We start from the raw sequence: 27,512 nt of genomic DNA on the forward strand, positions 1-27,512 counted from the left end.
GACCTGGTGGGGGGGGGAAGGAAGCAGTCAGGAGGCATAGCCTTGGGCATTTGGCCAGGCTGAGTAAATGTGAGTGGTAAGGGGAGGTGGCAGTCAGCTGCATGCTCGTAGAAGGGCTGTTGTCTTAGGAATGTGACCATGTTTGGGGAGGGAATAGTTGGTTTGGTGGGGGGGGTGGTGCAGGGAGTGGGGAGCTGCTGCTCAGCCGTATCCCGCCAGAGAGAATAACAAGGTGTAGAGCTGGATGGACACAGCAGGCCAAGCAGCATCAGAGGAGCAGGAAGGCTGACGTTTCGGGCCTGCACCCTTCTTCAGAAAATCCCGCCGTAGGGGGCGCTGTCTTGGGAATGTGACTGTTGATGGGGAGGTGGCGGTCAGACATCCCTTCGGAGGGGGCGCTGTCTTGGGAATGTGACCATTTAAGGGGAAGGTGGCGGTGAGCCACATCCTGTGGCTGTGGCTGCGGGTCCTGGAGACGAACCGCAGTATTGGCTACGGGAGAAATGGCTACCACACCGATAAGGTCACAGAATGTGCAGCAAGCGGGCAGAATGAAGAAGGACGAATCGTTCTTGGGAAAGCTTGGAGGAACCTTGGTGAGGAAGAAAAAGGCTAAAGAAGGTGAGCAAAGGGACACGGTGAATACTGTCCAGGAATCAAACTGAGTGGGCAGTCAGTGATTCACTCCTCTCCGAAATTATTGCAAATAAATTAAAATAGTTTCAACAGCTTCAGTTCTTTGCATGACTTCATCGGGATTTTTTGATTACGCCTCTGTTATTTTACTTTTAAAAGCAAAATTAATTCATTCACCGCGTTTGATTCAGTTCAATTCAATTGAAAATATTTCTCCTTTTAGGTTGGTTCTTGGTTTGAATTTATTGAGCTACCCTTTTTTGCAGTTTATTCCCATACAGATCTAATCCTGAAGGTAACGTTATTTTAAACTGGATTTAACAAAACACTCGTTCTGTAAAAAAGAGTTTAACTATCAAATTAGGTTTAACAAAAGTTGATTTTTTTTTGTTTTAGAGATAGTAAGAACTGCAGATGCTGGAGTCAGAGATAACACAGTGTGGAGTTGGAGGAACACAGCAGGCCAGGCAGCACCAGAGGAGCAGGAAGGCTGACGTTTTGGGTTGAGACCTTTCTTTAGAAATGGGGGAGGGGAAGGGGGCTCTGAAATAAATAGGGAGGGGGGGGCGGTGCTAGCAGGTAGATAGTGGACCGGATAGGTGGGAGAGAAGACGGACAGGTTAAGGAGGCGGGGATGAAGCCTGTAAAGGTGAGTGTAGCTAGGAAGTGGGGTTGGGGGTTGGGGTTGGTCAGTGAGGAGGGAGGAACAGGTAGGTGGGAGAGAAGACGGACAGGTCAGTGAGGTGGGGATGGGGGGCCTGGTCTTGGGATGAGGTTGGGGGTGCGGAGATTTTGAAGCTAGTAAAGTCCACGTTGAGACCATTGGGTTGTAAGCTACCAAGGCAGAATATGAGGTGCTCTTCCTCCAGTTTCCGGGTGGTATCATTGTGACACTGGAGGAGGCCCAGGGTGGACATGCTGTCCAGGGAGTGGGAGGGGGAGTTGAAGTGGTTCGCGACTGGGAGGTGTTGTCGTTTGTCACGAACCGAGTGTATGTTCTCTACAAAGCGGTCTCCGAGCTCTGCTTGGTCTCACCGATGTAGAGGAGGCCACATGGGGAACAGCAGATACAATAAACCACATTAGCTGATGTGCAGGTGAACATCTGTTTGATGTGGAAGGTTTTTTTTTGGGGCCTGGGATGGAGGCGAGGGTGGGGGAGGTGTAGGGGCAGGTGTAGCACCTCCTGCGGTTGCAGGAAAGCTGCCAGGGGTGGTGGGGCTAGTGGGGAGCGTGGAGAGGACGAAGGAGTCGCGGATAGAGTGGTCCCTCCGGAAGGCAGATAAGGGTGGGGAGGGAAATATATCCTTCGTAATGGGGTCAGATTGCAGGTGGTGGAAGTGGCAGAGAATAATGCATTGAATCTGGAGGTTAATGGGGTGATACGTGAGGACAAGGGGAATTCTGACTTTTGTTCTTATTGCAGGGAGGGGGTGTGAGGGCTGAGGTGGGGGAAACGCCAGAGATGCGGTCGAGGGCGTTTTCAACCACTGAGGCGGGGTGGTGGGGGGAGTTGCGGTCCTTGAAATACGAGGACATCTGGGATGTTCGGGAGTGGAACGCCTCATCTTGGGAACAGATGTGGCGGTGGCGGAGGCGAAGGAATTGAGAGTAGGGGATTTGCGTTCTTGCGGGAAGGTGGGTGAGAGAAGGTGTAGTCTAGGTAGCTGTGGGAGTCGGTGGGCTTGAAATAGATATCAGTTTGGAGGAGGTCACCAGAGATGGAGATAGAAGAGTCCAGGAAGGAGAGAGAGGTATTATAAATGGTCCAGCTGAACATGAGGTTGGGGTGGAAGGAGTTAGTAAAGTGGATGAAGTTTTATTTTTAAGGCTTGACTGGGTTTGATTGACAAATCTAAGTGGTCACATGCTATTTTTACTTCTCATTTCGTTGTAAGTCTAAAAGCTACAGATAAGGAGACAAAATCTGACCTTGCTGTTCCTGTTGTGGTGACACCAAAACCTGTACAATTTTATTGCAAGATTTCCTTACTGTTCCACCAATTGAACCCAGGTGCTCTTTGCCTTCCCGATTGCATATTGTGCCTGCGTTCAAACTTTGTTCCTTTATATGAGAATGCATAAAAGTCTGAATATAAATGTTAAAAGTTTCCTACTATCGAAACAGTCCCTTGATTTTGTTTATCCTAAAGTGAATGACCTCACTTCATAATTCTACTCACTCACTTAACCATTCAATCCCCTTGAAGGCTTTTTGGAGCCTGCCTTATAGCTTATTGTCTGTCTTAGCTCTGTAATGCCAACAAATCTGGATTTACTACTCTCGGCCACTATATGAAAGTCATTAATAAATATTGTAGATAACTGATGTTCCAGCAGTAATCCATGTGGCACACACTATTTATACTCTACCAACTTGAAAGTGCTTAATTTTTTTAATATCTGTCCATTCTAATGTAGCAACTGCATGAGCCTGTATATTGTTTAATAGTATTTCATGTAACAGTTTGTCACATACTTTACATAAAACCAAATACACTACTACTACTGAGACAACAAGGTGCAGGGCTGGATGAACACAGCAGGCCAAGCAGCATCATAGGAGCAGAGAGGCTGACGTTTCGGGCCTACTACTACTACTGATTCCTGCGTATCAACCGTGCCAGTTGTCTCAAAAAAAACTCAGTAGATTTTGTCAAACATGATTTTCTTTTTAAGGCAACCCTGTTGACTTTTCCTAATTATATAATGATTTTCTAATGCCCTCCTATAACCGCCTAAATAATGAAGTTGAGCTAACTGGTCTGTAGTTCCTTGCTTTTTCTCTTCCTTCCTTTCTTGAATAGTGTTGAAAATATTTACTACTTCGCAATCCACTGGGCTCAGACAATTTAAAAATGGAGGTAAAAAAGATTACAAACAATACATTTACTGTTTCTGCAGCCACCTCTTTTAGGACTCGAAGATATAGTTGAACGGATTTTTCAACATTTTGTTCTTTTGGTTTGTCTGCTGCTTTTTCTTTATGGATATTTAACTTAAGTTGCTCAATCTCAGTACTCCTTGGTTCCCCGCTACTTTTTGGTATACTGTTTGTCTTTCACTGTGAGGAAAGATGCAAAGAAGGGATTCTGTAGTGCCTGTAGTTCATGTTTTACTTTAACTGTTAAAATTAAGCTCATTCAGAAAGGTTTGCTTTCAACTCAGCCAGTTTACTGTACCTGGAAAAATTTTTTTTGTTTAATGCTTACGTGCATTTCTTGTCATAAATGTAGCTTTGTACACTTACAATCCAAATGTGAAGAGTGTGCTGTTAATCATGTCCACTGCTATTCCAAAATGTATAAAATCCCAACTAGACCACTAAGATGACCATTTTCGTTTGTAGGACGTGGGCATTGCTGGGTGAGTAAGCATTTATTGCCTGTCCCTATTGCCTTTAAGAAGGTGGTGGTGAGTTGTCTTCTTGAATTGGTGCAGTCCATGTGCTATAGGTAGACCCACAATATATTTAGAGGGGGAATTGCAGGATTTGGACCCAATGACACCAAAGGAAAGGCAGTATATTTTAGTTAGGATGGTGAGTGGCTTGAAGAGGTATTTGCAGGTGACAGTGTTTGCATATATCTTCTGTCCTTATCCTTCGAAAGGTACTGGTTGTGGGTTTGCCTGACTGACTGACTGCTATTTAGGACAAAAGCAATTCATGCCAGGTTTTATCATGAACTAAAATAACGTTTTATTGTAACACAATTTTAACAAAAAGCAGAACAAGAGGAGTGATTTCTAATGTGCCATGATGCAGCTTAAACTAAGCTCCCTTTAAGATTCCCAAAGGGTCTTAACATTTAATCGTGATTAATGCAGACAAAATAAAAAGGGGCTGTGGAGGAAAACAAATACATCAGGGTAAACAAAATTCCAACTATCATCAGTCCAGATTTCAAGAGTCGGTTTACTCATCTACTACAGTCTTTTTTCAAATTTTTCATCTTTTTAAAAATTTTTCAGTGATGACATACTATTGTGCTTAGGGTGATGGTTGGTTGGGTGAAATTAGGTCTTTTGTCAATATTCTTTCTTTCAAATTTTCTTGTTTTTTTAGTTTTTGTTTTGTCTTTCTCAACATGAGAAGAGGGAGATGGACGCTTTTATTTTGCAGGCTCTGGATGTGTTTTTTGTTTGCTGCCTTGTTTGTTTGCTGCCAGTTGCAGCTTTTAGCACGCTGTAGTCAGGCAGAACTTCCTTAACTCAAAAGATTCTTTGTGCTACTCTGTCTTGAACTCTTCCCTCGTCACTGCTTCAAAAAGCAACATTATGTTGTGCAGCTCACAAATATGCTGCATTTATTTTTAAAGTTGCTAATCTCTCCTTGTAGACTTCAATAGCAGTCCAACTTCAAATTCAAATAATCGTCCCAAAAAGAGAAATTTTTAACATTATAGTAAATTTGTGGTTATGTTATACACTCTGATAATCTTCCAGTTATTGGGCACATCAGAAGCGTATGGTGAATGGACTGGATGCAACCAAGTCTGGTTCACTCTGGTGTTAAAGATATTTTCTAATCAAGCTGTGCAAAGATCAGTCATACACTTCTGAAGCAGCTGGGTCTTGGACCTCCTGGTCTAGAAGTAAGGACACTACAACTGCACCACAAGAGCCCATGTTCTGGTGTTAAATGTTATCATCTCATAATGCCTGGTAGGGATGTTTGGAATTGAAGTAGGGTGCTGGTGAGGATTATAATATAATTAAAGGATAGCTGAGTGAGAATTGCATGTAAATAAAATAGGGAACAAGTATCGGTGGTGTCTGTGTTATGGTGATGTGTGAGCTGGAATTAAACTTTGACTAGAAATAGTGTATGCCTAGATTTCAGTGTTTAACCTCTGCGTTTAATAGTGGTAACAGAAGATGGTTAACTGTCGGTGGGTTCATGATTGAAAGCTAAGTATTATTCTAACCCAAGAGTGATTGAGGGGGATAAAAAACCTCAGACTAGTGGAAGAACGAAATAGCAATGTGAACCTGTGTTGGTTCTTCACTGAAGAGGGGACAAGGCATGGCCTTGGCTTTTCACGACCACACAAGTAGATAAGAATCAATTTTTTTTTTCAGAATTGGACATCAATGATGTGACATGAATGAAGATTTGGCGAAAGTATTTAACTTTCATAAATAACACTAAAAAAAAGGTTGACAATCTGCTTATGAATTATCGCAGATTTTGACAAATTTAGAAAAGGTGATAATTCCATAGAGTACATATTGGAATTCAAAAGATTGTATGCCAGACTGCATACATTCTATTTAGAAATTCCCCAGTCCTGGCATTTCCATCATTAGACTGTGCAAAAATATCGTGTTTACACAAATTCTAGTTCTGACGGGATTTAAATTTGCAGATAAATGCACTTGGCTAATGAATGTTTCTTAAATGCTAAGAAAAATTCTATAAAAGTGTTTCCTCCTACAATGTTTGTGGCACAAATGAGGAAATCAGCCCTACTACAAAAAGTGCAGGACTCGGTGCTCGTGGGCTGGTGAGACTGAAGAATAAGCTCATAGGTAAGAGTACAAAAAACATTTAACCAAGAGAAAAGAAAACAAGTGTTTTTGACATTTTTGAGAAGTGAGAGAATTTGAGGCTAACAGTGATATAATAAACTAAGAAATGGTGCTCAATGTTTTGGGTGCGATTCGAAATACCATTATACCATGAAGCGTCCTGAATGGTATAATAGATTTTTTTTAAACTAAAAACAAAGCAGAAGATTCAAAAGCCGACATCAAAGGGAAGGCATTGCTCAAACGCAGTATTGAATGTGCTTCTGGCAGAATCTTTCAATATTTCAAAAATTCACTTGGGGGATAGGTGTATCACTGGCTGAACCAGCATTCTGTGCCCGTCTGTTGTTACACTTGAGACCTTGTGGTGAGCTGCCTTCTTGAACTGCTGCTGTCTATTTGATGTAGACATACCCACCAGTGTCATTAGGGAGGGAATTCCAAGATTTTTAATCTAGTGATAGTAAGGAAACAGCAGTATATTTCCAAGTCAGGATGGCGAACATGTAGATGATTGTGTTCCCATGTATCTGCTGCCCATGTCCTTCTGGCTGGCAGTGGTTGTGGGTTTGAAACATGCTATCTAAGGAGCCTTGGTGAATTTCTGCAATGTATCTTGTAGATTGTGCACACTGCTGGTGCTGAGCATTGGTGGTAAAGGGATTGAATGTTTGTGGATATTGTCAAGCAAGTTGCTTTGTCCTGAGTGGTGTCAAGCTTTTTAAGGGTTTTTGGAGCTGCACTTATCTTGTCAAGTGGGAGATATTCAATCACATTCCTGACTTGTGCCTTTTAATTTGTGGACAGGCTTTAGGGAGTCAGGAGGTGAGTTATGGTGTCAGCATTGTGCAGTGTTAGATAGTAGATGTAGCTTGTGTGGAATAGACTGGCTGAAATGTTCCTAGACTTTGAGTAATAAGGATCAGATCAGAGTAAAGGAACTCAAGTTCCACCAATTTCAGATCTGGGGGGTGATTGCTGTTTTTAAAGTTTGTAGTTATTTCTTGTACAGCTGCTTGAGTCTATCATTATATTAGTCTTGATGTAGTGTCCAGTAAAATACTCTTGCTGTTAACAATTCCATTAGTTTAAATAAAAAAAGTGCCGATGAGGTTGAATATAGAAAATAACAAAGCTGCTGTATTTGGAAAGTCTAATGATTTGAAATTATCACAATTGGGGCTGTATTATAGTGCTTTAATGGAAAATAACACTTGTTTCATTTCTTTGGAGGAGTTATTAATATTGATTGGGGTGTAGAAAGATAATTTATATTAAAACATTTAGTCTGCCGATCTGTCCTCAAAAAGGTGTGTTAAAAAAAGTAAAAGATTCGGGAATGAGGAATAGAATAAGCTAAGAAAAGAAATGCGATAGATGAGAAATTTGTTTTAAAAAAAAAACAAAGGATGCCATCATGGCATGTCATGGTCTGCCCTCAGCAAGGATTTTCACTGAGGTAGTGTCTGTTAATTTGAAAGTGTGGCATAAAACAAAATACACTCTGCAGATTTAGCAACAAGTTTCCAAGGAGAGTATAAAATTAAAACCTAAGGCATACAAAGCAATGGAAACAAGTGGTCAGAGGATTGGGATTTTCGTTTTAGGAACCAGCAGTAGATGGCTAATGGGTTATAAGGAGGGAGAAACTTGATTACAAAAATAAATTGGCAACAAATCTAAAAACAAACAGCAAAACCTTCCGAGTATATGGGGGGGAGAAAAAAAGTAGCTAAAGCAACTGTGGGACCCTTGCAGAATACAGCTGGGGAATTGACAACTGGGAACAGGGAAATGGAAGATAATTATGATGAATATTTTGCATCAATCTCCACATTTGTAGACACTATAAATATCCCAAAGATAACACAAGGAGAATGGTCATGGGAGGAAAGATCATGTAACAGCGTCTATCATGAGGGGCAGAGTATTCACCAAACTAATGGAACTAAAGGCAGACAGGATGCTAAGACCTGTTGGCTTGCATTCAGTTGTTTCAAAAGAAGTGGCTGAAGAGATAGTGTTAGTGATAGTGCATTGAGTTGACACATTCTGGATCTCACTAGATTCTGAGCAGGTTAGTGTGGATTGGAAAGCTGATAAAGTGATGCCTTTATTCAAGAACAGGGAGAGACCGAAAGCTGGAGATTGTAGTTCAGTTAACCTAACATCTGTTTGGAAAATGCTCGTAGATTGGATAAATGATTGGTTAACACAGATGTAAGGGAGTTGTGATTAATGGATCTTTTTCAGGTTGGTTGGAAATACGCAACTGGTGAAATTTCACATGGATTGGTCCTTGGGCAGCAATTACTTATTATCTGTATTGGTGACTTGCAGGAGAAAGTGGAGTGTAAATGCAACCAACTTTGCTGACAACACAAAAATAGGTAGGAGGGCGTGTTACAATAACATAAAGAATCTACAAAGAGTATGGATAGGTTGAGTAAGTGACCAAATGTTTGGCAGGTGGAGTTTAATATAGGCAAGTGTGAGGTTATGCACTTTGGTAGGAAGGATCAAAATGCAGACTATTATTTGTGTAGAGAGGGATTCCAAACAGAGTGCATCATAGGGAGGTGTGGGTATTCTTGTGCGTGAAGCACAAAATATTAACATGCAGGTGCAGCAAGTAACTAAGAAAGTGAAAATTTGGCCTTTGTTGCTAGGGGATTGGAATTTAAAATTAGGGAAATCTTGTCCCTTATACAGGATGTTGGTGAAGCTACAGTTGTGGTGTTGGGTATATTTTGGACCCGGTATTTAAAAAGGATTATTAGAGAGTATTCAAAACAGGTTCACTTGGCTGATTCCTGGGGTGAAAGGATTGACTTGTCAAGAACATCTGAACAGGATAGGTCTTTATTTATTAGAGTTTATTAGAATGAGGGGTGATTTTATTGAAGCATACAAGATTGAAGGAGCTTGACAGGTTAGATGTTGAGAAGATGTTTCTACTAGTCGGGGACTTTCAAACAAGGGGCATAATAACAGAATATGGGGCGGTGACGGCCGGGTGGTATTATCGCTGGCCCAGAGTTTAAAAACCAGGTGGGAAAACACACCGAGGCTGCACTGAGGATATTACCAAGCACGGTAACGAAACGTCTGCGGAACAACAGACCAGCTCGGCAAGCCAACCAACCTCAACACCCACAACCCGAGCTACAGATCTATTCCAAAACCTTAGCTGGCCTGTTAATCCAGACACCCAGGTAATGTCCTGAGCACCCGGGTTTGAATCCCGCCACGGCAGATGGTGGAATTTGAATTCAATAAAATTCTGGAATTAAAAATTGAATGATAACCACAAATCCATTGCCAATTGGTGGAAAAAGCCATCTGGTTCACTAATATCCTTTATAGGGGGAAACTGCCATCCGACTTGATCTGGCCTTTTTTCTTTATTCATTTACGGGATGTGGGCATCGCTGGCTAGGCAGCATTTATAGCTCATCCCTAATTGCCCAGAGGGCAGTTCAGAGTCACCACATTGCTGTGGGTCTGGAGTCACACGTAGGCCATGTGTTTTCAGACAATCAACGATGGATTCATGGCCATCATTAGATTCTTAACTCCAGATATTTTATTCAATTCAAATTCCACCATCTGCCGAGGTGGGATTTGAACCCGGGTCCCCAGAATGTTTTCTGGGTCTCTGGATTAATAGCCCAGCAATAATACCGCTAGGCCATCACCTCCCACCTACGTGTGACTCCAGACCCACGGCAATGTGGTTGACTCTCTTAACTGCCCTTGGCAATTGGGGATGGGCAATAAATGCTGGCCTAGCCACTGATGGCCTCATCCCATGGATGAACTAAAAGAAGAATAAGGGCGCATTCATTTGAAATGTGAAGGAATGCCAACTTCTAAAGGGTAGTGAATGTGCGTATTTCTCTGTGTTGTGGAGGTTACATCACTGAAACTACTTGGAGGGGTTAGGTAGATTTTTGAAATACCAGAGAGTTGACAGCTTTGCAAAGCTGACATTTAAGAATAGTAGAAGCTTGGGACAGATCAGCCATGATCTTGTTCAATGGTGTGGTGGGTTTGAGGGGCTGAATAGCCTACTCTGCTCCTATTTCTTGCGTTCTTGAGATTTGTGTACAAATATGAATAATAAGATGAATATGTACGAGTGCGGCAACCGAAAACCCTTTTAGCACCATGTGGCAAAGGAACCATCAATGGTTCATAAAACTTTGGAATATTAGCCAAAACGTATGTTATTGTCTGTATTAGCATGGGCTATCTATGCTAAAGTATTGCGATAGTCAGAGGATATAGTCCATGTCAGTTAATTTTGGTTAGATGTCTTAAACATCTCTAAGTAAAAAGTGATTGGACCCAGAATGAGAATGGACTGCAATTAGCTGTCTTGTTTTGAGAATTTGTATATTGTTTAGAGGCTGAAGTTGATAATGCCAAACTCTCAGAATTAGCAAGCTTTAAGGCATTACATGAGGCTGTTGAAACCTGCTTCAATTGGGGAGAAATCGTTTATTATAATAAAGAGAAACTTAAAAAGTGGAAGTCCCATTAAAGGTTGATAAATGTGGGAAAATAATAATTGCACTGCATGGGAACCAGACTGATTGATTGATTGGCTACACTATTCAAGGTTATTCCGTATGGATTACAAATGTGTAGATCCTGAAAGATTTATAGTAAGTAACTAAGAGCCAGATACCTCCCATGGGCATGTTACACAGCAATGAGGATCAAACTGTAGCAGTTGACAGCTTGATGAAGATCCGATCAGTCTGATGCTAAGAGTGGGTGTTACTGGTCCCAAAGGACAACTACCAAAAGTGGGTATTAAAGTCACATTTTCCAGAAGCAGCAGATAAATGGAGAAATAGGACTATTGTACGGAGAGAAAGTAAAGCTACTTGAAACTACGACAGTTAGTTGAATGTTCAGGATGAAGGAAAGGAGGTTAAAGCCATGGATGTGGAATATCAAGGACCAGAATGGAAATTGCTGAAAATGCAGTATGAGCTTGGGCAATAGCTTTGAGACTGAACATGCCCCAAGAAAGAGATCAGAAACAATCGAAAACAATCCTTTTAATTGGAGATAGTAAGAATTGCCGATGCTGGAAGGGTCCCAACTCGAAACGTCAACTTTCCTGCTCCTCTGATGCTGCCTGGCCTGCTGTGTTCCTCCAGCTCCACATTGTGTTATCCCTTTTAATTGGAGGGACATATCAATCAGTAACAGTACTGAGGTAGAAGGCAAAAAAGGTTGTAGCTTAGCAGGTTCAAGGAATATAGTACAGACTAGGCACAGGAACCCATGTGTCTTGGTGTCTGCAAACAAGGTAATAAAAGAAGTTAAACAGCAAGAGGTACCAACCTGGAGAGAATTTGAATGTATAGAAGAGATGCCTGATAGAGCACGCCCCATCGCAGATGTACCGAAAATGTGCTAAATTCTGTCAGAAGTCAGTAGACACCTCGAAGCAGTATATTTTTGCAAAAATAATGTCTTTACAGCAAATCTTAGTCATTAGATTCTTTCAGTGCCTAATCCTCCAGAAATCGGTATTTTTACAGCATTGTATCCGTGCAGGTGAGAGTTTCTGTTTATTACATGTATATTCTGCAAAACAAACATGAGTCAGTAATCCGATTTTATTACATTTTGTGTTTTTGTCTTCGTACATTGCACTTTCACTTAGTTGTTTTAGAGCAACTTGAAGTGACCAAAAAAAACCCGAAAGAACTGCAGATGCAGTAAATCGGGAACAAAAACAAAAGTTGCTGGAAAAGCTCAGCAGGTCTGGCAGCATCCGTGAAGAAAATGTCAGAGTTAACGTTTCGGGTCAGGTGACCCTTCCTCAGAACTTCAGAAATTTCTGAAGAAGAGTCCTGACCCGAAACGTCAGCTTTTCTGCTCCTCTGATACTGCCTGGCCTGCTGTGTTCCTCTAGCTCCACACTGTTATCTCTAATTCCAGCATCTGCAGTTCTTACTATGTTTAAATGGATACATGTCTACTTTATTAATAATGCTCAGTGGTGTTACTTTAAGGCTTAGTGTACAATATTGCACTCTCACAACTTCTGCATTAATAGGGGAACTATGTCGAAGTCTTTCATTTCAGGTTTCAATATGCTATGTTTATAGTATGTTTCTGCTAGCTGTTTGTATTCTGTTCATTTATGCTTTCTGGAATGAAGAAATTGCACCATGTATAATAGAGAAAATACTCAAGTTGCAGTGGTAACAAGGCTCAAGTAGTCGGGACGATGATATATTGTCAAACCAATGACTGAGCATTTTAAGAATGCCATGTGTATTAACGTTGCCACATTTTATGAAGGAGTTGTAACTGTTTGAAAGTTTTCAGTATTATGTTTGTGTATGAACAAAGTAATTTAATATTGGCTTCAGCTAAATATGTTGTCTCCCTAGTTCTTGTTGGGCATAATTTTTTTTTTTAAAAATGCAATATAGTTCCAAACCAGGATAATGTATGACTTGGAGGGGAACATGCAGGTGGTGGTTTTCTGTGCATCAGCTGTCTTTTTGTCTTTCTAGGCAGTAGATGTTGTTGTGAGCTTGAAAGATGCTGTCAAAGGAGTCTTGATAAATTGTTGTGCCTTTTGTAGACTGGTGCAGACTACTGTCGCTGTGCATCCTTAGCAGAGGAAGTGAATATTGAAGATATTAGATGGGTGCCAGCCAAGCAGGTTTCTTTGTCCTGGAAGGTGTTAACAATTGTTGGGGCTGTACACATCCAGTCAAGTGGAAACTATTACATTACACACCTAATTATGCCTTGTCGATCATGGACAGGCTTTGAGGAGTCAGAAGTGAAGTTGCATGTCACAAGATTTCTAACCTCTGGCCTGCTTTAGTTGCCATAGTATTTAAATGGTTGGTCCAGTCAGTTTCTGGTCACTGGTGGTTCCCAGGTGTTAATGGTGGGAATTCAGAAATGGGAATGCTTTTGAAGCTCAAAGGGAGATTTTCTCTTGCTGGAGATGATCAATGCTCTGCACATGTGTGACACTAAAGTTTTTTGCCACTTATCAGCTCAACCCTAAACGTTGTCCAGGTCTTGCTGCAATTGGATATGGACCGCTTCAGTACTGAAGCGGTTTGAGTATGCCAACTATTGTATAATCATCCATAAACATCCTCATTTCTGACTTTACAGTGAAGGGAAGGTAATTGATGAAGCGCCTAAAGATGGTTGGGCTTAGGCTACTACCTTTGAGAAATGCTTGCAGTGATGTCCTATGACTGAGGTTATTGACCTCCAATGGCCACAACCTTGATGCTAGGTTTGACTCCAACTGGTAGGACATTTATATCCCCCCACCCTGATACCTATTTAATCCAGTTTTGCTAGGAGTCCTTAATGGGGTGGTCAAATGCTGCCTTTGATGTCAAATGCAGTCACCCTCAAATCCTCTTAAGTTCAGCTCTTTTGTCTCTGTTTAGACCAAGGTTTTAATGAGGCAAGGCTCTGGTGGAACCCAAACTAGTCATCGGACAATAGGTTATTGTTAAGTGTAATCAATGATCCCTTCCATCATTTTGCTGATGATTGAGAGTACTTGTGGCAGCAAATGACCGGGGTGGATTTATCCTGTGTACAGGACATACCTGAGCAATCTTCCACATTGCTTGGTAGATGCCAGTGGTTATATTGTTGCAACCTGGAGACAGTCTATTAAATTAATTTGTCTGTCCCTGGATTGGCAACACTGTAAAATTAAAGTATTCAATGACCCTCAAAATTGACCCCATGGTTCCAAACCAGACTTTTAAAATAATTGGTAATACACGCCAGGTTTAAAGCTCAAACAAGAATTAACAAATTATTAACAATAGACTGATTTTGAGTGAAATGAAAAAAGCAAGGTAATCTAATCAGTGTCTAAGATTTAAGCCCAATCTCCTCTAACAATCTTACCACCTCCAAACCCAGAGGGGAATAAACCTTGGAGACAGCAGGAATCAGTACAGATTGGGATTGGCCACTGATTAGCCCCCACACTGCAAAAACCAACCAAAGCTAAGAGGGAATTTAACCCTATAACCTCACAACAGGTTCAGAAACAACCAGGAAGAGAAGTTACAATCTGGAGGAGAAACAAGGGAATGGAATTGTAAAATAAAACCCTGTAGCCCTGTGTGAGGAGTCGATGGCTGGAGATTGGACAGTGAGGTCTGGGAGTGCTCCTGGAGAGGGGTGACACCATCAGTCTGGCATGGTAGGCATGCACGGGGACTCTGCTTGAAGCAAAGAGCAGATAGCTGTGAATGTTTTTAAACTGAATATTTGTTGTGTTAAATCCTACAAAACAGCCTTAAGTTTTTGTCACAGAGTCTCTTTTAAAAAAAAAGATCCACGATGCAAAATAACTCTGCAGAATTGTTAAGTATGCCACAGACATGGAATTAACCATATTGTCAAACACAAAGTGGAGAACCGTGAGTCCATAGCATGTGATGCAAGTTGCATGAAGTTATTGCAATAACTCCGCCCAGTTGATCTGTCCTTCAATTTACTGCCGCCGAGCTACATTTACCACAAAAACTTCTGACACTGTTTGTTTTATTTCTGTTTCACGTAGCAATTTATTACAACTAAAAGTACTTCACATAAAAATCTAGGAATGGCAAATGATACACACTCTTAAAACCATTACCTAATGTTAAAGATAGAAACAGAAAGGTGGTAAGCCACATGGCTGGACTAGTAAAGATAGTAATAGTAAAGATCTTCCACATCTAGTGGAATAGTAAAGATCAAACCAATAGATTGTTTTCAGTGAGGAGCTGTATCATGAATGTCCAATTGGTGGTGGAGCATCACAAGACTACCCAGAAGAAGAAACCAATCCAACTCGATTCATTCAAAGGTTTAAGCTCTTGCACCACCAAACTGATGTAGAGCCGCTCAGAGGGATTTGGAACATTGAGGTCAGAACTCTTAGCTTGAGATTCAAGTATTGAGTCCAGCCATGTGGCTTACCACCTTTCTGTTTCTGTCTTTAACATTAGGCAATGGTAGGAGTTATTGCAATAACTTCATGCAACTTGCATCACCTGCTATGGACTCACGGTTCTCCACTTTGTGTTTGACAATATGGTTAATTCCATGTCTGTGGCACACTTAACAATTCTGCAGAGTTATTTTGCATCATGGATCTTTTTTTAAGAGACTCTGTGACAAAAACTTAAGGCTGTTTTGTAGGATTTAACACAACAAATATTCAGTTTAAAAACATTCACGTGAAAGGCAAAAACGATCACCCCAATCGTTTACTGGATGCTTTGTCAAGGCCAATGAAAATAAGTGCTATAATCAAAATGAACTTTTGAACAATATGGTTGTTAATGAAAATCATCATGTTTAAATATATCAATGTGAATGTGAAATACAAGAAATTTTGAATTGAAAATTAAATTGCTTCTCAAAGATTCACTATTCTTTAGAGAAAAAGTTTTAAAAGTGTATAATATCATCATTTGGGAATTTGTATTTTAAAGTAGTGGAAATAGTTGCGTACTTTTTGGTATGTGCAGGTATGTGGCATTTCCAAGAAATTAAGTCATTTGGAATGTTGAACTAAGGACATTTTTTTTCCAAGTAGACCTGTGATTTAGGTGCCTAACAGTGGCGTAAATAGATTTATAAAGTTGAACACGTGACATTGAGAAATTAGAACAGATTGTAGGTTTCAGGAGAACAGTTTCACCTCAGAAGAATTTTGGATCATGAAGTCTCCGAGCTGAGACAGTTTATGTAGAAAATTTCAAACTGTCAGAACAGATGAGGTTTAGGTAATCAAAACAATTCTCTTAGACATCAAAATTGGAAATAATCAGTAATCAAGAAATAAGAGTTAAGATAGGAGTAACACTCGACCTGAATTGTGAATCTGTAAAGGATATTTCTGGGAAAGAAGTGTAAACTTTTTTAACATTCACTTAGGGGGCCGTGAGCTTCGCTGGCTGTCTAGCGTTTATTGCCCGACCACAGCTGCCCTTTAGTCGGTGGTGGTGAGCTACCTTCTTGAACCGTTGCAGTCCATGTGCTGTAAGTTGACTGACAGTGCCCTTAGGGATGGACTTGCAGGATTTTGACCCAATGACCGTGAAGGAATGATGATATATTTCCGATGGCTTGGAGGGGAGCTTGCAGGTGGCTGTGTTCCCATACACCTGTTAGGCTTGTCCTTCTCGATGGAAGTGGTCATAGGTATAAAAGGTGCTGTCTAATGATCCTTGGTAAATTTCTGTAGTGTATCTTGTAGATAGTACACACTGCTGCTACTGAGTGTTGGTGATGGAGGGAATGGATGCTTGTGGATGTGGTGCCAATCAAGCAGGCTGTTCTGTCTGGATGGTATCATGATTCCTGAGTCTTGTTGGACTTGAACCCATCCAGGCAGGTGGGGAGTATTATCATATTCCTAACCGGTACCTTGTAGGTGACGGACAGGCTTTAGGGAGTTGGGAAGGTGAGTTGCCGTAGTATTTCTAGCCTCTGACATGCTCTTGTAGCCACTGTGTTTACATGGTGAGTCTCGTTGAGTTTCTGATGAAATGGCACCCCCCCAGGATGTTGATGGTGGGGGAATCGGTGATAGTAACACTATTGCATGCCAAGATGATTAGTATGACTAACCGAATAAGTGACATTGTCTGGCATTTGTGTGGCACAACTGTTACTTGTCAGCTCAAACCTGGATATTGTCCAGATCTTTTTACACTTGAATATGGACTGCTTCAGTATCTGAGGAATGGTGCTGAACACGCTGATAAATACAGCCTTGATGTTAAGGGTAGTCGTGCTCGCCTCACCTCTGCAATTCAGCTCGTTTGTCCATCTTTGAACTGAGACTGTAATAAGGTCAGGAGCTGAGTTGGCCTGGTGGAACCCAAACTGGGTGTCGCTGAGGTCATTGCTGAGCAGGTGCTGCTTGACAGCCTGGGCAATACTTGGACATACCTAGGCAAACTTCCACATTGTTGGGTAAATGCCAGAATTGTAACTGTACTGGAAGAGCTTGGCCAGGAGAGCAGCAAGTTCTGGAGCACAAGCCTTCAGTACTAATGCCAGAATGTTGTCAGGCTCAGAGCTTTTGCAGTATTCAGTACCTCTAACTCTTTTTTAAATATCATGTGGGATGAATTGAATTGGCTGAAGACAGACATCTGTAATGCTGAGGACCACTGGAGAAGGCTGAGATGGATCTTCTACTTGACACTTCTGGCTGAAGATTGCTGCGAATGCTTTTGTACTGATGTGCTGGGCTCTTCCATTATTGAAGATAAGGATATTTGTTGAACCTCCTCTTTTAGTGAGTCGGTAATTGTCCGCCACCATTCATGACTTGCTGCTCACTGTGGAGCTTAGGTCTGATACGTTGTTTGTGGGATCACTTAGCTCTGTCTTTTCTTGTTCTTGTGCTGTTTGGCAATCACATTGTCCTGTTTGATAGCTCCATCAAGTTGACACCTCCATTCTTAGGTGTTCTGGTTCTGCTTGTGGCATGCCCTCCTGCACTGTCCAATGAACCGGGGTTGATTCCCTGGCTTGATGGTAAAGGTTGAATGGGGATATGCTGGGCTATGAGGTTGTGGATTGTGCTGGAGTACAATTCTGCTGCTGATGGCCCACAGTGCCTCATGGATGCCCAGTCTTGAGTTGCTAGATCTATTCATAGTCTGTCCCATTTAGCTCAGTGATAGTGCCACACAAGATGATGGAGGGTATTCTCAACGTGAAGCTGGAACTTTGTCACCACAAGAACTGTGCAATGGTCACGTTTACTGATACAGTCATGGATAGATGCATCTGCAGCTGACAGATTGGTTAGGATGAGATCAAGTATGCCTTTCCCTCTTGGCCCCCTCACCACCTGCTGCAGACCCAATCTCTCAGCTTTGTCCTTTCGGACCTGATCATGATCAGTAGTGCTACTGCCGAGCCACTCTTGGCAGTGGACATTGAAATCCCCCACCCAGGATACATTTTGCATCTTTGCCACCCTCAGTGCCTCCTCCAAGTGTTGGCAACATGGAGAATTACTAATTTCAGCTGAGGGGGACAGTATGTGGTAAACAGCAGGAGGTTTCCTTCCCCATGGTTAACCTGATACCATGAGACTTAATGAGATCTGGAGTCAATGATGAGGACTCCCAAGGCAACTTAGTAAAGGGAAGCAATAGCCTAGTGGTATTATTGCTAGATTATTAATCCAGGAACTCCGCTCACGATTTGGGTCCGAGGTTCGAATCCTGTCACTGCAGAAGGTAGAATTTGAATTCAAAACATATTTCTGGAATTCCATGTGATTCCAGACTCGCAACAATGTGGTTGACTCTCAACTGTCCTCTGAAAGGCTGACTAAACCACTCATTGATATTGATACAACTGATGCCTCAACAAAGAAATGAAACTGGATGGACCACCCAGCATTGACTTAGGCCCTGTTGACCCTGTAGAGTTCTCATTGGTAACATCTGGGGGCTAGTGCAGAATTGGGAGGGCTGAATTGTAGACTGGTCAAACAACTGCCTGACATTGGCGGGTATGATTCCCTAAGTATGACAATGCCCCAGACATTATCATCATCATCATCCTTGGATATATCCTATCCCACCAGCAGGACAGATCCAGAAGAGGAGATGGCACAGTGGTAAACACAGTAAGCCTCCAGATGTTAGGGTGCATACATTTTATTGAAGCATAGTGCTTAGAAGCAAGTCAAAAGGTCAGCATCAATCAAAATTCTGATGACAAATTGTGCTAGCCCTCCTTTGACTGATTTCAGGCACCCATCTAAGTGATGAATCAATGTAAACCTGAGGAAGAAATCACTAATTGAGACAGAAGGATACCTTCAGTAGTTGTCATATATACAGACAGCTGTATATACCATGCTTGTATAAATTAGGAAAAGTTGCACTATAACTAAACTGTGCAACAAGTTGAAGATAAATGGTTTTAAAAAATACCTTTAGTTTAGAAAGCATTCCTGAGTTGTAAAGCTTACTTTCTTGACACTGGAATAATGTGCATATTTACTTTACTGGTGAAGGGTGTGTTGACATTACATGAAGAGTTTTAGAAGCATCCTGTGGTTTCAGCAATGGCCATATAAACTGATAATGGTTTTGAGTTTCCTTTGACAAAAACAGAGTAGTAATTGAATGTTGTACATATGTTACTGATAATCCATTTCCTCTGCATCTTTTGGGCTAAGGTTTGATCATAACATGAACATGGCCTCTTCCTCATTTTATGCTGTTTCATTGTCCTTGTCGTCATAATTTTGTTTGTTCTGTTTTTTGGTAAATCCCTAATCATTGTCATGACCATTACAATTGTGTGACATCTGACCATAGCCAGTACACTTACTTGTTGTGCTGCACTGTGCTGGAGAAACAGGCTGTTAACTTGGCTCTGCTTCTTTATTGTTGATCATCGCTAATTTATTTGTCGTGTTGGAAAGAAGAATCTTAATCAGAAGTAAGTAAGCTAAGGATCAAACTGATCAGCTTCAGCGACTTGGTCTGCATAATTCTAGGCTTTCCTGCTTGTGTGTTTGTGATCTGTCATTAAATGTATTGCTGTCCATGGCAGAATAGAAAGATTGTATTCATTGAAATATTTTTTTCTTTAGTGATAGTAAGATGCGTTTAATGTTTAAATTTATGCAACGAGCAACAGTGAGATAAGACAGTTTAGAGTTTGTAAGTAAATGAGGAACCTAAGTTAATATTTTGGCATGGAGCTGAAAATTAATGCCATACTAGTGGCTGAATCTTTGTCAGACTTTTACTGAACTTCATGTAACAGCCACTTTTAATGACTTTACTTCTCATCATTTTGATGCTCGTAAAGCTGTGTGATAAATATTTTAATAGTTCATGCTTGCAGTTTCCTGCACGGTATGTATCAGCTCTTGTTCTGGATATTGGATTGATGCTGAGACTAAATTCATCATAGGAGGAAATTCTCAGAAAAGAAGTGCCTGACATTGCTCAGTTTAGTGTGGAATATTGCATAAGATAGAGAAATATAGATTTGAATGTATTCAATATAATCAAGTGTTGCAAGATTTGTGCCAATGTTTGCATTGCCTTTGGATGTCAGGTTAAGTTAAGGTTTTTATAATGGATTCTGTCTCCCGGAATTAGTTTCAATGGGTTGAATGACTGTTCTCATCTGAATCTTGATTGTGCTGCTCTGTGCCAAAGTGGAACTAAAATGAAATTGGGATTTCTTATCCTCCAAACTTAAAACCAAGTTTTGCTGCTTCACTTTGCTCTCAGTTTTAAAATTAACTGAAACTGTAGCACTGCAACAGAAGTACAAATATGTTTTGGTTACAGACTACACTGAACTCATGATCAAAGCAGATTTTCTTGAATATTTAGTTAGGTAAACCTATACGCAATCACTCTTTGTCACAGTCAGGGCTCTTACTACAATGCACATCTTCTGCAAGTTGCATTTGTTCAAAAAAAAACATTTTTCAACTTACTGAACTGTTTCTAGTTATTAAATTGCAAATGTTTAAAATATTCTTTCTTGTAGGTCTGCAGCAGCAAAACAGACAGTTTAACAGGATCTTGCAAATACTAATGTGCCACAGGTCTTCACTAACCCCATTGCCATATTGTTCTATTCCTTCCTCTCTTTTATGTTCATTATCTTCTCTTTGAAGACATCTGTGCTGTATATCTCGGTGATACTTTATTTGATTTATTAGTGTGAATGCCTTATTTGGGGCTCTTGGATTTAGCCTATGCACAATTGGAAACACCTTTTTAAGTCTATCCGATGAAAATATTTAGTAATGTTGACAATTGCTTTCAGGTCACCAGTCAGTCTTTGCATTTCTCAGCATAAATTCCCCAGCCTGTTCAACCTTTCCTGAAAGGTGTAACCTCTCAGCTTTGACTATACTTCTTTTTTTCTTTCAAACAGTGCCTTTTTATACTTATCCATAAAGTCAATCTCATTACTATGATTTGCCATGGATGCTGCTGAGAGGAGACATCACCCTAAGTTGAGGCACTTTACTTTCTACTTTAAGTATAAAAAAAAGGTTTTGCATTGCACCTATGAAGAAAGTTTGTTTATGGAATCATAATGTTGGTATTAATGGTTGGACACCTTTCAAAGATGAAAGTTTTATATAGCCACCCTGTTAGCATTACCTTCAGTAGAATATTTGAAGCATCAGGGCTTAGCTGAACCTAGACTTCTTTTTTAAAAGAAAATGTTGAGTTATTCACTATGTAAAAGAGATGTTGGGCATTAAGGAGGAATAAACTGCTCAGGAAAGAATGAATCAAAAACCTGTTTTTCCTCTATTGGGCAATGCGCACAGAAAATGTTCAAATTTCTATTGCATTTTTTCTTGTTGTCATCTAATACTATGGATCTATGAGAGCAGTTTGACATTCGGCGATGTATATAACCATCCAGTAGGTGGTACTGCACTACAGAGAAACTAAACTGGTATCTATGAAATAGTAGGAGTACTACCAGGAGCCTACAAATAGAAAAAACTGAAAATGAACATGACATCTGATAGCTTTGGAACAGACAATTTCATTTGTAAACACTTTGCAAAAACTGGAAGGTAAAGCGAACACTTTGAGAAGCATCCTTAAAATGTTAACTTATTTTTTCTTTATTCACAGACACACTTTTTAGTAAATTGTTTTTATTCACAAGTAAAAAATTTATAATCTTTCTACATTATCTTTTGTCAGTGAACGTAGGAGATATGATCTCTTGATTTTATATTGACCCTGAGAGTTCTGACTGCACATCAGCTCTAACTCAAAGTGTCTACTTCCACTTCTAACATTGCTGGTCTTTGGATCTCCTGCTGAAAACCCTAGCTATCATTAATTCAAGCTCGTCTAGAATTCTGCCCCAACCTAATTTGTGCCCGGTCCAGTTTGCCTTTACCTTTCTGCATGCTACTTTGTTCCTGATTCATAGTGCCTTGTTTTTAAACTTCTTATACTTGTCTTCAAGCCTCCTTGTGGCTTCACCCTTCCTTCATTATTTCATTAACCAGCTCCAGGGCTGCAACCATCTGAGATCTCTGTGCTCCTCCTGTTCTAGACTCTTGTACATCCTCCGATTTAAATCGCTATTGCCAGCTGTACCTTCACCTACTCAGGCCTGAAACTCTGGAATTCCCACCATGTGTCTCTCTGCCTCACCAGATTTCCTCTTCTAGGATACTTCTTAGAACTTATGTCCTTTACCAAGTTATTGGTCAACTGTCCTAATATCTCCTTATGTGGATCAGCTATGTTCAAACTATTCTTGTAAACCACACACCATATGGTTTTTGAAATTTTAAGATCTTTCAGTTCAGATATGCCAAAGTAAAATTATGATGAACTAGGTGCTTTTTTTCAGATTACTTTAATAGCTTTTTATTTTGTGATGTCATAGAAATTCCCATCTTCAAAGGCAGTTCTTGTTCTATCACAAACTGTGACAACAAAGGTTTTTATATCAGTGCCTAGCATGTATCTTTTTATTTGATGGAGGGATTAAGGATCTTGTTAATTTCATAGGTATATTCAGAGAGTCCCTAAAGTATAGAGGCAGGCCATTCCACCCATCGAATCCACGCCTCCCCACCCTGTCCCTGTAACCTTGCAGTTCCCATGGCTAACTCACCCAGCCTGCACATCTCTAACTTCCTTTCTTCTGCGTAGATATATCTTTGCCACCTGGCACTTGCACCCAAAAAAGCTGGCACTTATTTCTGTGTCACCACCTTTATCAATGTTTGTTTGTTTTTAATATAATTCAGACTTGTTCAAAAACAAACATTTGAATTTATGGTAAACAAATTTATTAGAGAGGAAATTGGTTTGTAATAAATAAAAAGTATATTTTCAGTAATTGAACTTTGTTATTACCTTGTTTATGGTAGCAGATAATATAGCTTATGCTGAAACTATTGACTGTTGTCACCGTTTTCAAAATAGTTGTTTTGTAAACCCTTACTTCAGAAGCTACAAAGGTTCTAATTTGTTTTAACTTCAATAGTTCTTATCTCATGATTTTTCCCTTTTGAAGACTCACTTTCAAAACTCCAAAAAGTATGGACTGAAATCTTAAGCAGGGAGAATTTCTATAGCTGTCAATTCAAACTTCAAAAATAAATCAATTGCATATTTAAATTAAGTAACATGACTCCTCCTTCAAGCTGCTTTTTCAGCATGGGGCCATTCAAGGCCATAAGAAATAGGAACAGGAGTAGGCTGTTTAACCCTTCGAGCCTGTTTCGCTATTCAATAAGATCATGGGTGTTCTAACATTCCTCACTTTCACTTTCCTGCATTTTCTTTGTAACCCTTGATTCCCTTATTGATCAAAAATCTCATTTCTGTCTTAAATTGGCACCCCTTTTTATTCTGAGACTATGCCCTCTGGTCCTAGACTCTCCCGTATCAGGGAAAGTCCTCTTAGCATTTGCCCTGTCCAGCTCCTGTATGTTTCATAAGATCACCTTCCATTCTTCTACACCATAATGAGCAAAGTCTGAACCTGTTTAGATTTTGCTCAAAGACAATTCCTCCATACCAGAGATTGTCCTAATGAGAGACTAGCTAGAGTCTGAGATAACAAGGTGTGGAGCTGGAGGAACACAGCAGGCCAGGCAGCATCAGAGGAGCAGGATAGCTGACGTTTCGGGTCTGGACCCTTCTTCAGAAATGGTTAAGGGGAAGGGGGCTCTGAAATAAATGGGGGGTGGGGGGTTCGTCAGTGATAGAAGGTGGATAGTGGAGCAGATAGGAGAGGGAGAGAAGACAGACAGGTCCAGGAGGCGGGGATGAAGCTAGTAAAAATGAGTGTAGGTAGGACGCGGGGGTGGGAGTTGGTCAGTGAGGTGGGAGAGAAGACGGACAGGTCAGTGAGGTGGGGCTGAGAGGGGGTGCTGGTCTTGGGATGAGGTTAGGGGTGGGGAGATTTTGAAGCTAGTAAAATTCACATTGAGACCACTGGGTTGTAGGCATCCAAGGCGGAATACGAGGTGCTGTTGTTCTAGTGAGCCTTCTCCGAACTGCCTCCAATGAAATAAGATCTTTCCTTTAAATAAAGGGATCAAAACTGCTAGTACTCTAGCTGTGGTCTCGCCACTACCTTGTACAGTTATAGTAGGAATAGGACTTCCTCCAATCCATTTGAGAAGAGATGAAGCCTATTTTCTCAGATTGAAACTAGTTTTTAGCCTAAGTACTGAAAGGAATTGAAGGAGCCCTTACTGAGCGAAAAGCTAACATACTTTTGAAATCATACTGCACAGACATCAAAATAGTTAAGGCACATTCTTCTGTGCCTCCTTCCTTCTCTTTCAAATTCAAACAACCTACGATTACTATAGTGCCAATTGTGCATTGCTACACTTAATACCTCATTTCTCAAATGTTTCAACTGTTCATTGTCCAGTGCTTGCAGCAACGTGACCACGCTATACTGATGATTAACCAAATCAGTACCTGGAGTTGGTTGGTTGGAAATTGTACTCCCCCAGTTCTTGTTTTATCACAAGTCATGGGAGCGAAGCTTTGTTAGTTTACTGTCAACCGACTTACCCTTGTTTTGTGGCGTGGCAATTATTTAGTTCCTATGTGTCTGAAGTTTGCCATGCAACACCTGCACCCTAAAGATGGGCACTTATTTCCAGATGTCAGCATTCCCACACTGAGCATTCTTCCTCGATGAGTAAGAACCACATTTGAATAAAATATTAGTTTTTCGTGCAGATAATTCACCACAGAATGTGATGTTAAAGTGCATGTTTGAAGGGTCCTGTTTTTGCATGTTATGGTAACTTTAAATCTTGATTTGTCCTTGTTGCTTTTATTGCATGTTACAGGAAGGTGAAATTTAAAATGGATGGACACACTGCAAAGTTTATTTTGAGTAATTGTGTTTTAGTGACAGGCGATGTGTCTGTTCTTTGAGTGTATGTGCGCATTTCACACCTGCAGCAGTTATAGCATTACTGTAACTTGTGAGGAAATCATATTGTAGTAGGACGTGGAGTTGTGGATAGTCTATCTTGCCCACCTATCTAACACCCAGCTCTGAGAGGTGGTAAGCGTACTCTCTTAATGCCCCTTTTTTTGATTTGATCAGAAAAATGTGGTTTGTTTACTTTTATCAATGGTCCAAAATGTTTAAAATAGTTTTCCATTTTTGTACTCAGGATGCAATTAAATTGAGAATATCTTTTAATCTAACTAGCTTTGCTTCTTAAGATGGAATGAAAGTTTTTTTTTTCTCTTACCTGTCCTTGTCTCTTAGTGCCCTTAATTTTGTATCTCGCACTTCCAGAAATTTTGTGCTGCCTTCCATTGCACTATTACAGGATGTATATGAGTTTTAGACAGCTGCGCATGTAGTGTTCATCATCTCCTTTTAACACTGACAGCACCAGTAAGAGCGAAAATATAAAAGGAAGAAACATTGTTATGCTGTCATCATGACCTGCAGTGCAATTCTTAAGCTAGTGTGGAGATGTTCCCAGCTGTGCTTTTGACCTGAATTCCTGTAAAACTAAATTGAATATTTGACTGGTTGCCAATCATTTTTATTCCCATACAGTCTCCCCCATGATACAAGTTCATTTTCCTCTGCTGACCCTTACACCATTGGTGCGGTATTGTAGGTGCAGACTTCGTGGCATGATAAATTCTGCACCCTGTAATTGAGAATGGGAAATGACTCAGTATTGCAGAACACCGTGTTATTTGTCATCTTATTTTTGGAGTTGCACCAATTCAAATCTCTGCTTCCAGTTACATTTTGATGAAGAAAAATTGCTTACTTCAATGTACAGAATTTTTTTTACCAAAGATTAATAATTTTATGGTGCAGATAAAAACTACAAAAATGATTTTCTGTTTATCCTATTTTTATATAAGTATTAACCACATTTGCTGTCTTTTGGGATGATATTCACAAAGTAGTAGTGATGTGCTGAAATAATCATAGATCTTTGGCTTGTTTTTTTAAGCATTCCCCTTATTGATGCAAATTTCCTTTGTGAGGAATGTGAGAAATGACTTGTGCCTTTTCATGAACAATGTCATTATTGAGTTGACCGTCAGAAGTGGATATGAACTTTCCGGTTGACCCATCTCCATTTTTGATCCGAGTGAGGGACCTCCAGAATGTTTTTCATTGGACATGCAACTCAAGTTATAAAGTTTTTCCAGTGCTTTCGGACTTAACTTCTGCATCTGAAATGTGATATGAAACCTATGATATGTTGATTTCTGCAGATCTGTAAATTTTAGCACTGTGCTGTTGACTGGGCTATTGGGTAGGGGGATAAAGATGCTTAAAATATGTCTTGAAGTCCAGACCCTCCTAAATCATTATTTTCACAGAAATATTTTGAAAATTCTTTTGTTTACAGACATGGTAATATAATCATAAAAACTTGCATCAAAATACATCATCTCACTACTTGTGCAATAGCATCGTAATGAAAATGGACTTTCCCAAACAAAAATAGAAACATGGGAATATGTCGAAATGAACAGGTCATGATAGGACATATTGAATTTGTGTTGAGTATTTCAGTAATTGTTTTGGTTAACAAGACCTGTAATGATGTGATTCTTACCCACATATCCATTCGGAGGCTACTTATTTCATAAGTGGCGCCAATGCAAAGCTGAAATGCATTCATTTTACAAATATTTCGTGAATAAACTGTTAAAAATTGTCTTCAGCAAAGCTACAGGGTACCGAAAGTGGGTATATTACACTGTTTCACAATGAAAGCAGTACATTTCAGAACTATAGAACTGCTTTGAATGCAAAATACTTTTCCTATTTTGACGTTCTGCAAATGTACTTTCAAGATCTTCAGGTCTAATTCTAGAAATCTCTTTTTAAATTAGGTTTGATATCTATACCAAGTGTCATCAAATGTACTAGAAAACTACAAATAAAGCTGATCAATATAGTTTCTTGAGCATTCATTCCTATAACTGTACCATAGACAAGTGGCTTTGGTTTTAGTTTGAAATAATCAGGCAGGGTTCCTTCTGTAATTGTTTTTCTACTCAGGATATATTTAACTCATCACCTGGTATGTGGAAGTGTTCTGCTTCAGTATTGTTCGCCATGGGTAGAGTAAAATGAGCAAGCTGTTTAGAGAGAGTTATCAGAGGATGCTGGTTGCGTCCTTGTTTCTTAGAATGGGAATAATCATTGCATGTGTCTCTTGTTGCCAGCTTGCTGCTTTCAGTCCTGTCACAGTGACAGAAATGACACATGTGGGACTTGGCAAGGCAGCTCAT

The 27,512-nt window shown here is 40.3% G+C and overlaps 1 protein-coding gene across 2 annotated transcripts in view; it reads left to right on the forward strand.

The window, feature by feature from the left end:
* The first annotated feature begins 436 nt into the window (after positions 1-436).
* Positions 437-27,512, forward strand: part of parvb (parvin, beta) — a 61,589-nt gene continuing 34,513 nt past the window's right edge. The window contains exon 1 of one of the 2 annotated variants that reach the window (XM_048607447.1): positions 437-621. In XM_048607447.1, the coding sequence (XP_048463404.1) occupies positions 504-621 (118 nt within the window). In that variant the 5' untranslated portion in view covers positions 437-503. Of the gene's footprint in view, positions 622-19,529; positions 19,675-27,512 lie in introns of those variants that run through there. The other variant, XM_048607448.1, reaches the window with a different exon arrangement.

The sequence above is a fragment of the Rhincodon typus genome, chromosome 18, assembly GCF_021869965.1.
Source record: "Rhincodon typus isolate 14 chromosome 18, sRhiTyp1.1, whole genome shotgun sequence".
Lineage (NCBI taxonomy): Eukaryota > Metazoa > Chordata > Chondrichthyes > Orectolobiformes > Rhincodontidae > Rhincodon > Rhincodon typus.